The sequence below is a fragment of the Vitis riparia genome, chromosome 1, assembly GCF_004353265.1.
Source record: "Vitis riparia cultivar Riparia Gloire de Montpellier isolate 1030 chromosome 1, EGFV_Vit.rip_1.0, whole genome shotgun sequence".
In the NCBI taxonomy this organism is placed as follows: Eukaryota; Viridiplantae; Streptophyta; class Magnoliopsida; order Vitales; family Vitaceae; genus Vitis; species Vitis riparia.
In genome coordinates, this window is record NC_048431.1 from 21,959,894 (window position 1) to 21,972,770 (window position 12,877).

General features: G+C 36.6%; 2 protein-coding genes across 2 annotated transcripts; both read right to left on the minus strand.

Annotated features, from left to right (window-relative positions):
- Window positions 1-32: 32 nt before the first annotated feature.
- On the minus strand, window positions 33-7,206 carry LOC117911665 (nuclear pore complex protein NUP54). The gene is made up of 9 exons (XM_034826072.1): window positions 6,722-7,206; window positions 6,557-6,610; window positions 5,790-5,849; window positions 5,580-5,690; window positions 1,589-1,654; window positions 1,402-1,488; window positions 951-1,052; window positions 725-874; window positions 33-463 (listed from the first exon to the last, which is right to left on the minus strand). The coding sequence occupies exons 1-9, from the start codon at window positions 7,088-7,090 to the stop codon at window positions 347-349; spliced, it is 1,116 nt and encodes a 371-aa protein (XP_034681963.1). The 5' UTR covers window positions 7,091-7,206; the 3' UTR covers window positions 33-346.
- A 796-nt stretch (window positions 7,207-8,002) lies between these two features.
- Window positions 8,003-12,491, minus strand: LOC117918429 (F-box/kelch-repeat protein At1g67480). Its single transcript, XM_034835090.1, has 4 exons — window positions 12,332-12,491; window positions 10,912-10,981; window positions 9,933-10,812; window positions 8,003-8,946 (listed from the first exon to the last, which is right to left on the minus strand). The coding sequence occupies exons 3-4, from the start codon at window positions 10,460-10,462 to the stop codon at window positions 8,319-8,321; spliced, it is 1,158 nt and encodes a 385-aa protein (XP_034690981.1). The 5' UTR covers window positions 10,463-10,812; window positions 10,912-10,981; window positions 12,332-12,491; the 3' UTR covers window positions 8,003-8,318.
- Between the last annotated feature and the right edge of the window lie 386 nt (window positions 12,492-12,877).

A 12,877-nucleotide genomic window follows, 5' to 3' on the forward strand; every position in this document is an offset into this window, starting at 1 on the left:
CTTCCCTGTAAAGAGAGAAAAAGGTCAGCACGTGAAAAATGAAAATGTCATTGTACCATATGTATATATTACAGAGATGTTATAGCGAATGTCTTAGAGCATGTCAACCAAGCTTTCGGCCGGTGTGATACTTAGAAAGGAAGGAAGCTAGGTTCCAAAACATTATTCAAAGAATATTCTGTATTCAAGAGAAGAATGATGAAACTACCGATGTTACTATTTGGCTCAAAATCGTTGAACATTCTGTTACAATCAGGAGCTGCCAATATGGTAGCCACCAACTTCCAACTTGGTTAAAATGCAGAGCCTTCAATACAAAAGGAAAACCAATAATTCACATCATGCACTAGTTTCCGTCTTGTGTCATTTCTGTGTCCTCTGACATTATAATCTCCATGTCCCTGCTATCTCGCTTCAATACATTTCCAAGCCTAGCAATTGCCTCCGTTTGCTGTTGTAAGACCTGCCCCACATGAAAAGATTATTCATTACTTTATCAAATGTTATTACACACTGTAAGATGCATATCAAGTTTTGCTAAACATGGGGGAAAAAATCACTAATATTTGCAAATATTTAGAGCTGAGCCCCAGATTCCATGTCAGGCACCTGGTGCCCTTGTCAGCACTGGACACAGGTGATTTGTCTGTATGAGTGGATTCGTTACTAATATAAAAGGAATGGTTCATGTGTAATGCTTGTTTCAAACCTCGATTACTCTTACCTCCTGCATATCAGCAAGGCTCTGTTCATGTATTTTTGTTGATCCCGGGAGATAAACAGAACCACCACCACCAATGGCATTTGCTTGAACACGAGAAATGGTGAGCAGATTTTGAACCCTCCTAGAAAGTTCTGCTCCTGATCCCTTCAGCTGGCAAAACACCATCTCTTGATTACATCCAAGTAGAGAAAGCATAAAGATAAATGGTTTAAGAAAAAATGCCAACCTGTCTAGTTATTGCAGCTAACTTCTCAACCAATTCAACTTCTCCTTTCATTAAGGGCAACCGGTAACCCTTACCTTCCAATGCCTCCACTATTCTCATTACCTTTATGCCATGTGAGATCAAGGTAGAGATGTCAAAACATTTAGAGTAGGACAAAATGAATAAATTAATGACACAAGAATGATCAAGTTGCTCAGAAAAACACCAGTGTCGAGCTGGGTCCAATCATCTGAAAGCAATCAAATATTTTTCAGGCAGTGATTTAAGGAGATCAGAAAAAGGATGCTTCTTTTCAAGCATACTACATGTCTGTATCTCACAACCACATCACCAGTTTTACGTTCAGAAGAAAGGGACCACTAAGTAAGCAATTCTGGACACAACTACTTTCTGGTGCAATGGATTGAATCATTCACAGTTTTCTCAAATATAGGATGATGAATGATCCCACCCTTAAGAGGCGTCTTTGAAGGCCTTGCTCCTTCTGTCTCATTCTTTGGATCCAAGGAAGAGTGTCAGCCTGAAAATGCCTTTGAAGCTGCAAATGGATATATCAGATATGAAAATAACTATTCAAATAATGATTTTCTTTTCTTTTTTTTATGCGTGAGTGGGGGCAGGGGGGAGAGAGAGAGTACCAGTTTCACATTGCTTTGGGTCATTCGCAATCTCTCAGCATCTGAGAGGATGACTTCATCTTGAAGCTGCGTGGATGCAGCATTATAATGTCAAAAATTGAATTACCACGACCATGACAGAACGTTTGAACAAGAAAGAAAGTGCAGTTGTGAAACTTCTCAAAAATCAAAACCACCCAAATATACAATTACACATTTGCACATTTCTTCTTTCAAAACCAGCTACCATAACAAATTATAGTTTGACATGACATATTACAAGCATAATTTCACATACTATCCAATGACATGCACCAATTACAATAAACTCATTATCATTCCCTTAGTACCAGCAAAAAAATGCAGAAAGCATTCAATCTCTAATTCAAAATTAAACATTGGTTACCAAAATGGTAGAAATAAGTGGTTGGACAAGAACCAAAACATTAGTCCCAGTTATTTAGAGTCAAAATTGCACAAAGCATTGAACTTCAATTCAAAGTTCCAACCTTGGTTAGTAAAAAGGAGAAAATAAGCAGTTGAGGTAACAAACAAAACATTAATTTAAGTTATTTCTAGTTCCAAACCCAATGTAAATTTGGCATTGGTTCATAGTTGAACCATATGACCCACATAACCACAAAATATATTATTCCTCCTTATGTGAAGAACCCTTTCAGAAGCAACAAAGTAAAGGGCCAAAAGGATATTTATCTAAAGTCAAGCCATAGAAAGTTCATAGAGCAATTAATCAAATCTAAGCTTCAGGGGCATCAAAGGTTCCAAAAAAACCAAACAACAAGGCAGCAATACATTGAGCCTCAAAACCAAGGAAGAGCAACACTCAGACTTGTCTACTAATTGGCTTCATAATTTCTGATCACAATATGATATTATCAACCTTCCCTTTGATTTTAGATCCTCAATGAGAGAAGAAAAATGCATACAGGCCACATTCCCTCGTGCTTCCAATATTCCTTACATCCCAAATGGTAATGGGTTAGAAGTTGGAACAATTCAAAATTGACACAACCACCTAATATAAGGCATTTCCTTGTCTACTTACTCATTTTAACTCAAGAAAGCCTCATTCCCAAACATTAGGCATAAAAAAGGCACAATATCAAAAGACTTAGATCAAGCCATTATATACTAGGCTATAGCTTTAGTTGTATTTTCCCACTAACTCAAACCATGCCCTTCTCAAACTTCACCTTTTCTGTGTAGAACACTTATTAAGGTCTAGCAGTCCCAGTTGGAGGATCCATGAGAGTTAGTTATGCATGATCAAATCATCTTACTTAAGTCAATTATTGGTACTACATCACATGCAATAAGTTCACATCTAACTCCATCTTTCCAACTTCAGTCAAACATCCAACTCAATATCCATAACTCATCATTCATTGCTCTACTAGCAGTCCCAGTTGGAGGATCCATGAGAGTTAGTTATGCATGATCAAATCATCTTACTTAAGTCACTTATTGGTACTACATCACATGCAATAAGTTCACATCTAACTCCATCTTTCCAACTTCAGTCAAACATCCAACTCAATATCCATAACTCATCATTCATTGCTCTACTAAAGTAGTTACTGGACTAAGTAACTTTATTGTACCATGGTGTATAGCCGGCAGCTCACCATTAAAAACATTCTACAGGACCGTTCCTTCAATTTAAATTGGTAGGCATGATAGTGCAATTCTGTAAAAGCCCCTATCTGCTTCACCCCTAGCACTTTACCATCCTCATAAATCTTCTCCTTATGGATGATCGAATCAAGCTCACAAAATAGTCAACATAAATATCTTTGGCCATAAGTTAATATCATGCCTACCCTTCTGAAACTGAAGTAAAATACCACCTACCCCTAAACCTTTTCTGTGTCATTTTCTCACAGCTTATTTGAATTTAATATGCCAATTCAGTAGGAGTTACAATGATCAGTAATCTCAGCAGGATGCCAATTCCTTTTAAACCTAACTTCCCTACATGTTTTGAAAAACTCCTCCACCCATCGTGGGTTTGGAATTTATGTGGAAGACAGATTCATGTTTCACCTTGCCAAGGTGGTGTCCTAAAATGTGAAAGAAGTTTGTGCTCTAACTCCTTTACTAGTATATAAATCTTTAGCCTTCACACTTTCTTTCTTTCGCTAGTATTTCACAGGTTTGTAATGTATTTATCTCACAATGATATATATGACTAATAGAGGTCATATAACAGTTATATAGACCTAAACTCTACTTTGTCTAGCTCCAAACAAGAGTTTAGACACCTCAGACATATCACCACTTATATCTCAGTTCCTTACTGAGGCATCTATATCTATTCATATGGTTCTGTTTCCAACAACTTGAAAAATTTTGTAACATTACATACATATGAACCCACATAGCTAAATAGACTTCATCATTCACAAAGTTAATCTTGTGAACATCATTCCAATTTTCAACACAACCTTTTTTTCAACATTTTCACATTGTTTCACCACTCTAGAGCGAGCAGAAGTTATTGAGTTTGAGGAACAAGTTCATTTCTTCGTAGCATTAGTTGCCAATTGGTCAAATAAGCCCACCAAGGCAGCCCAATTGGTCAGGGTGAATGCTAGGAGATGTGGTCCCAACAAGAGGCACATGGTGTTAGATTCGAATCATACCATTAATGATACCCTGATTTACCCGGTTCTGATTGTTTCAAGCACAGTCAGCACCCCAAGGTTATCCAAAAAAAAAAAAGAATAAGTTGCAAGTCGGTCAAATAGACCTACAATCGGAGCTACCATTCCAGGTTATGCAGGAAAATTCCCCCATCAATTGTGTGCTCTACTAAAGTTTCAAATGAAGCTAACTTCTCAATTCTAGATCTTACAATCCTGTAGAGGAAAAAGAGATGACCAACCTTGGACTCATCTAACACAAAAAACAAAAAACATAAAAATAAATAAATAAATAAACAGAAAAAACACTACCACCACCACCTAAAGAAGTTAACTATGATGGTACTTTATGGAACTCTACATAATCCATTCATTTACAACAAATATTGGGAGAGAGAGAAAGAGAGAAGAAAATATCTACTCAGTTGTTAAGTTGTAGAATGTATCATGTATCATTCTTCTATATTTGTACATATTGTTCATATATATGTTTTTATGTGTGATTTTCAAAGTTTTAATTTTCCAAGTTCATAATGCTTCTCCTAAAGGAACAAATATGGGAGGAAAAGATCTATTTCTCTTTTTTCTGTTTTTTTATGAGAAAAAAAGAACTCGTATAGTTGTCAAAGTTTTCATTCATCATCAAATCAAAGGTTAACATCCAAATCATTTAAATAACAACTTTCCAATATTCATTATAAGAATAAATTTACTTACGTATTCAACCTTTATGTGTTTCTTTGACATCAAGTGCATAGCATTTCATGTAGGATTACATTATCTTTCTTTCTGTTATATCATCAATTGTAACATTGAAGTGTATTTTAAACAATTAATATAATTTTATTTTTTTTCAAATTTGATTTTTCTGGGAAGTATAAAACATAGTCAAAGTATATTATATGGTTGTATTGTGTATCAAATCATGTATCCTAAACACATCTTAAAACATAGCTAAGTTAAGATGCACAAAGGCGATACACATCCATCTACATAAGAAATGTACCATATCATTTGAGTTATATCACATATTATAAGTTTTTAACAACTATTTATCTACCCTATGGTATCAGAAATTGCTCATAGAATCGAGAAAGTGTTAAACATAACAAAAAACAATACAAACAACCAATTTTCCTTAAATTTGTTATTTCATCATCCCTTGAAGATTCATGCAGCCATAATTAAGCTCTATCACTGAAACATTTCGCATTGATCCATCTCATTATTAAGTATTAAACAGAAGTTTCACACACCAGTGACAAATAAAAGTTTCTACCTGTAATACCTGGAATAACATATCTACAAACAAAAGCATACTGAGCCTACTCCCAAAAAACAGGATTTACCTTCAATCGCTGTGAAAGGTCCTTGAAACCCTGAACAAGCTGAGGCCATAGACGCTCCCGCTCAGAACTCTCCATACCCTCCAGCTTCCCCATAGCCTCTGCCCACATGATCTGAAAATGAAAACTATCCACCAAACTTAACAAGAAAATACAAACCACATGCTTAACTTAAAAGGAAACAAATGAAAAATAGTGAATCGAAGAACTCACATCTGATGCACCAGCAGGCTTCACCCTGAACTGTGGATCGGTTACACTGAATAACAAATGCTGCAAACCCAGCACACATATTATAATCTTCCATAACCTAATGCCCTATAAAAACAACCCAAAACCCTAATCCTCAAAAAGATAAAAACAATATGCAAAAATTTTTAGACTCCACTTGGATCACTAAAATGCATGAGAGAAAGAAAATTTAAAGGACAGAAAAATTAAAGAAAAATAGAAAATAAGTTTGAACTCAATAAATTTTTTGTTCTATATAAGTGCTTCTCCAATTTTACACTTTTGTTGTGTACATCGAAGAGTTTGGAAATATTTAAGCTTTTAAATCATTTTCGTTTTAGTTTATTTTCCTACCTATGTTTCATTGTTTTAATTTCCTTTCGGTCATATCTTTCATGGTAAACCAAACAGGAGAATGTGAAACTCCACACAACCATTTCCCCTTTCTGCAGGACTTTCTATACCCAACCGAATATAATAGTTTTGATCCTAGGGTTTTCAATTTAAATCTCAGGAAAAAAAATAATAATAATAGATGACCCGACCGTGTATTATAGTTTTGAACCTAGGGTTGTCCGTTTGAATCCCAGGAGAAAGAAAAAAAAAATAATGCCAGCTCAGTTCACAAAGAAAAAAACATCAAACATTTGTATGCTATCATTTTCCCAGCTTTCTCAGCAAACAAACATAGACTAAACCATTGGCGGGAAACCGCAGAATTCAAAATCTTAAAAAGCAAGAAAACCAACCTTGAAAGCATACTTGGGGTTTCCAGGCTCGTCCCTGTAAGCCTCGACAATCGCCTAAACATTAGCAACAAAAACCAAAAATTAAACCCCCAATCCAAACACGCTAATAATAGAAAAAAAAAATAGATCTTAGGATTAGGGTTTCTCCAAAACCCTAAACCCTACCTGGACGTCACGATCAGCTAGCGAGAATGGCAGAGGCGCCACGGGAGCCATCTGAGTGGTCAACTGGGGAGCCGGCGTCGACTGCGGCGCGGCGAACGGGGTTTGATATCCGAAGCCAGATGAGCTAGGCTGCTGAAAAAATGGAGTCTGCTGTTGCTGTTGTGGTTGTGGTTGTGGTTGTGGTTGAGAGAATGGGGTGGAGAAGAGAGAAGATCCGAATCCGGAGGCGAAGGAAGGTGTGGATGGAGTGCCGAAGACAGGAGTAGAAGACGGAGTGCCGAAGGCAGACGCGGAGGACGGAGTGCCGAAGGTGGGGCTGCCGAAGGCGGAGGCGGAGGGAGCAGCGGATGAGGGCTGAGCTCCGAACATTGTGGCGTTGAGAGAAAGAGGACTAGGCGGCCAAGAGAGCGGTGGCAGCCATTGGTCGTGGTCGGAGTGATGAGTGTGGCAAGTGGGAAGTGGGAAAGAAGAGGAGGCGATATGGGGGTGTTTGGTTGCAGGAATGTGACTGTTCTGTTTTAGTTATTTTGCAGTACGCCAAGTGATGCTCATAATTTTTTGAATTAAGAATTTAAGACTAGGGCCTCCCTCATTTCTCTAAACTCATTAAAAAATTATATTTCTTCAAATCATATCTCATTTCTTTTTATATTAAAAAAAAAATCTTAATTTTTTATTCTTCGTAACACAAAAAATAAGGAAAACACGTTTTATAACAATATATATATATTAGTTGTTTTAAATTATTTTTATTTGTTTTTTATTTTCATTTTAAAAGAATAATTATATAAATAAAGATAATTATTAAAAAAACATTTACGCATCCAAATTTTTTTTAAAATATATAAAATAAATCGTTAACCTTTCCCTTTATGAAAGAGACTTTTATTCACATAACTTTTGTTTATATATAGTTTTCTAACACACAAAATAATAAAATTTGAATTATGTCCTTAATTCAAACCAACATTAAATTAAATAACTTGCATGTGAGTTTTAACCTCTATCTTTAATGAAAAAGATGCAAAATATTTTTTATTGTATATATTACTTTTAATTTTTAGTATGTCATTTCTTCATTTTAAATTTAAAAAAATTAAAAAAAGTAGGAATTTACCTTCTCTTTTAAATTTAAATTTATTCAAAATTAATATTTGTCACATTTTAAAACCACAAAAACAAGAAATACATTGAAACAACAAACCAACAAGAGAAAAAAGAAAGAGGAAAATAAAAACAATAAAAATAAAAAAAAGGAAGAAAAGAAGGGTGAGCATTCAGTGATCAGAAACCCCTTTTTAGCTTTCGGTTGTCATTGGATTCAATTCAAAACATAACCATTTTAAGGAAGGGAGTTTATTGGTCAAAATTATGTACATTTGTGCAGCTCAACTGAACCCAACTGAACTTCAGGAAACACTGAAGTACTTGCGGAAAAACATAAACTTAAAAATCAAACCTGATAATTAAAATCAACACCTAAGAGATTATCCATGACACCTGATCTTAACCCTGACTTCAGCCAAACAACACGAACACTAGCATTCTGGGCTCTCAATATGATGCTCAACTTTCAGGCAGTGAACCAGTGAACCAGTCATGCCTTGATTGTCACACTGCATAAGCATGAACCTGATGGCTTTATCTCAGAAGTCTGCCATTCTGAGCCTGGGGCTGCATCCGGGTCATACAACAGGGTGCGATAGCCAGGATCCTCCTCTAGTGAGAAGAGCAGAAGCTTACCCTCCAGGATGCCAAAGCGGAAGCCAATGCTTGAGCTGCCAGTTAATGGGACTGGTACCATTTTCCATGAGTTGTCCTCTGGATTGAATATAGCAAGTTTCCGCTGGTTCTTCCACTCCATACAGAAGAGCTTCTTTCCCAGCACGGCATGAGCTGTGACCATGACACGGCCGTTCTTCATCTCACACCAGGTGTGCCTCTCAGGGTTGTACACGTCAACAAACCTTGAGTTTCCAATGGTGAAACTTGACCTTCCACCCATGACATAGAGTTTTCCCTCAAATCCACATGCAAAGCAGCCGTACCTTGGGCGGCGGAGACTTTCAATTAAGATCCATTTGTCAGCATCAGCGTCATACATCTCTGCACTGGAGAGACTGTCACCGTCTGCCCCATATCCACCAACAGCATAAACCATGCCATTAACTTCAGCACAAGCGAAGTCATAGCGAGCCACATTCATGTTTGCTAGTTTGCTCCAACTGTTGAGGCAATAAGAAAGGGCATGTTACAGAACTAGCAGAAGAGAACAGAAAGCTGATATTTTTGCAGCTTCTGACAACAAGAGAACGAAGTTTGGTATACAAATAGAATCTTAGTAATATGCAATTTTCATGGCAAAATTATTGAAGTTATAAGTGTTACTGTAATTTGTGAAGCATGGCCTTGAGTTCATTTTTCTAATTTTGACTATTGCAGTTGTTTAATAAACTAACATCAGGCAATTCCTCGTAACAAATACAGTAGAAAAGAACATTCCATATCTCTTATAGTTGGAATATTGACAAATCTAATAATAAATACTGAATGGACAACCCACCAAATCAAAGGGACACAAGCAAGCGCAGCTTCACTTAATAGGTCCAAAAAAAAAAAACCAACTGAATTAACCCAACCTCAAGTCTATTTGATTCACCTAGGTATGGTGGAAGTTCCAAATCAAGATCAGACTTGCACTGCAAGTCTACAAGCCAGGAAACTCAAATAGGGCATCATTACTAACATTTGAAATTTACCCCAACAGTTTTAAGATCTGTTTTTTTTTTCTTGTTAAATCAGCAACAGTGCAGATTGGTAACCATCTAAAATGATGTCTTTGTAAAAATGAAGTGCAACTGATGGTGTGCTAGAATCATCCAATTCTGAATTCATTTAGAGTTGATTTAAATGGAGGAGGTCTCAACAATGTGCAGGGACAATCCAATTCTCAAGTCATTTAGAGCAATTTAAATGAAGGCCCCAAATGGACAAGTCTTGAGAAAAAGGGGAATAAAAAGGAAACTACAACATAAGCTTCCTAACTGGCAAAGTATTCCAAAATATCCTCTAGCCATGGAAGAGCAAATTTATCAACCACAACAAGCCTTCTAATAAATTCAATAGTGTACTAAACCTTAACATACTAACTTGTTGGAATAGATAAATCTTATGACATACAGCAGGACATGGAGCATTTCCAGAAACTAACCTGTTGAGGCAAGAATCATACTGGTAGACGTCTGCTGAGGCAGAGCCAGTCCTACCAACAACTGAACAGCCAGCCATGACAAGAAGTTTTCCATTGAGAACAACCACCTCAAATCCTGTCTTAACTGGGCCAGGCATTGGGGGGAGAAGCTGGTGTTTGTGTCCCAAACAATCCAATACTTCCCAGTGGCTCCCCTTTCCTTCAGCATCCATAGTCAAGACATAGAGCCATTCTTCGAGCATCCCAGCTAGTTTTCTTACAGTGATGAATTCTTTGCTTCGGATGAATGACCTCCATTTCTTGGAGACACCACCCATAGCTGGGAAGTTAGAACGAGGAACAAGTGCAAGGCAATATTTTGCCACATCATCAGGCAGCCCAGGCAAAATGGGGCCGTAAGAATCGTCAGCGAATTGAGAAGTTAAACAGGGGTTGCTTTTGGAAAGAGTTAGTGTATCTTGCTGGACTGAATTGGATAAACACATATTTGATTGGGTGAATCTCTTTTTTCCAGCCACAATACCAGGCATTTTTAGATTAAGCAGCTACACAAATCAAATTATGAGAGATGGATAAATTCTTATTTTTGATCAATTATATCTCTCTGAAGCAAATATCAATATTTCTGAACAGCAGAAACTCAACTAAAGAAATTCGTGATATCCGTCACCTATAGGGATTTTACAAGACCAAGGCATGAAAGATGTCGCGGGACGGATCACTTGAGCTGTAAATGCCGAAGATTTTCTGTGCATTGTCCAATCTGATTCAAATGCCATTCCTGATGATTTGCACTTAGAGTTGTTCCTCTCTGTTGTTCTATGCAGAGTATTTCCCAAGCTCCCTGAATTTTTTCTGGCCCCACACATTGCCCAAATATCTACAAGTAATAATACAAAATTCTAATAAATAGAATGTAAAACAACCAATAAACAAAACCTTAAAACCCATAAATTCAGATAAGATGCAGAAACCATACCAGACAAGGCCATAAAACATAACAAGCTTTAGCCTCCTGTAACTTCCATTGTACAGAAGGTCATAATCACCTGCAATGGATCATATGAACAAATGTAAATTCAAAAGTCACCAGAAATTTGTTTGGAATCATACAGAATCTCTATCTTCAAATTCAATAATCAGAAAATTAAAATATTTTGACAATATAATACAGAATCTCTATCTTCAAATTCAATTGTCAGAAAATTAAAATACTTATATTTGTAATTCAATTCAACTATATTCCAATCACAAAAGTACACATAAAAGATGCAGGAGAATTGTCCCAACGTATTTGGGGCCGGGTTTATAGATTGAAGTATGACCCTTCAATGTTTGAGACCGACTTTCAACCTGCCAACAACCTTCACCACAAGAGGCCAAATTTTGGAGAGAAAAAAAGAGCCTTGGGCAATTGGCAAGCAAACTTCATAAACTATTATTATCCCGCAGCTTAACAGTAGAGGCTTCATTTCAAAATAGGTTGCGATATTAAATTCATCTCTCAGTATTGGCTGCCAAAACTAAAATCAATCTCAAGCAGCATTAATTTCTTTGGTATTTTCGAGGAAAGCTGCATAGCATCACCATAATTGTCAAAAGAAAACGACCGCCACTTTCTCCAAACTTGAGCTCTAAAGTCTACATATGATTTTCCTATCGCCAACCCATATGGTAATTAATCCAACAGGAAACTTTCAAAAGGGTTACTTTCAGATTCAACCACTCGACATCCCACCAAACTAATTATATCCAAAAATAAAATAAAAAAGGAATAAAAGACGGACCAATTGGAAATTTTCCAAATTTCAATTTGAAACCAAAAAGCTTAAGACAAAAACGGACTCTTCAGGAGTGAAGAGGCGATAAGGAAAAAACAGATCAGATCTAAAATCCTAAGCTGAAACCGCAAGATCAGAAGCCCAATCAGATCTGAAACCAACAAAATGCTCATTACATTATCAAATGGAAATCAGAAGAAAAGCAAAGTTAAAGCAACAAAACCAAAGTATATACATAGCTTTTGATACCAGACAAGAAAAATAAAAAGAAAGTGAAAAATGAATCCCCAAAACCAACACCACCACCCCTCGGGATGAAAAACATCAGATTTGAAACAAACCCAGATAACATTTTCTGCAAAAATCCCAAAATTGAACCAAGAAAAATTCAATATCCATCCAACAAACCCCCCATGAAAACACCCAGAATCACAACCCTCCTCTAAACATAATCAACAAGCAAGCCGCAGAAGACCCACAAACAAATCACACAAAACAAAACAAAGCCCAGACACCAAATTTACACAAAAATGCAGCGCAAAAATTTCCCAAATAGGAAACCTCTTCAGAAAAACAGTAATTTGAAGGGAAAATGCAGGCAGATCTCACAAAAATTACCTGGAAAGAAAAAAGAAACAGACCAATCTCAAGAAGCAATTCGAGTGGATGAAAGGAGTATACACCGAGAGAGAGAAATGGGTGTGAAGGAGTGTTGAATGAAATGAAGATTTAAAGGGCAGAGATCAAAGGCAAGATAAAACTGACAGGGCGCGACCACGTCAGATCGACCAGTATTGATGTGTTCCTACAATAATGGAATTTTCCCCGTTTTATTTATTTATTTTTCTATAACCAGATAAAAAAAAAATTTGGAAATTAGTTGGGGATATTTGGGTGTGAGCACTTGGAGAGTAGGGTGTTGCCGTTGGTGTGAGTGTGATTTCCATGCGCCACGTGGAGGTCTCACGGAGGATGCGGACTGGAATCCGGTCGGTTTAATAGTTGTTTGACTAGTCATTTCTTTCCACGGCGTGATTTTCTTTTAGTTACTTCCAAATGACTAAAATAGCCCTGATGTCTATTTGATTTTCCAACATGCCACTCAACCCTAGTATGAAAAAAAATTCATATATATCCAATATTTGATTCAAAAATGATGTTAAA

What these genes read in the sequence shown, in the direction of transcription:
- LOC117911665 (XM_034826072.1), bottom strand. Translation starts at nt 7,090, where the DNA reads ATGTTCGGAGCTCAGCCCTCATCCGCTGCTCCCTCCGCCTCCGCCTTC. An exon ending in CCCAAAGCAATGTGAAACTG is followed by an intron (nt 1,489 to 1,588) that starts GTACTCTCTCTC and finishes ATCCATTTGCAG; the next exon opens with CTTCAAAGGCATTTTCAGGC. An exon ending in GCCTTGCTGATATGCAGGAG is followed by an intron (nt 464 to 724) that starts GTAAGAGTAATC and finishes CATGTGGGGCAG; the next exon opens with GTCTTACAACAGCAAACGGA.
- LOC117918429 (XM_034835090.1), bottom strand. Translation starts at nt 10,462, where the DNA reads ATGCCTGGTATTGTGGCTGGAAAAAAGAGATTCACCCAATCAAATATG. An exon ending in TATGATTCTTGCCTCAACAG is followed by an intron (nt 8,947 to 9,932) that starts GTTAGTTTCTGG and finishes TTGCCTCAACAG; the next exon opens with TTGGAGCAAACTAGCAAACA.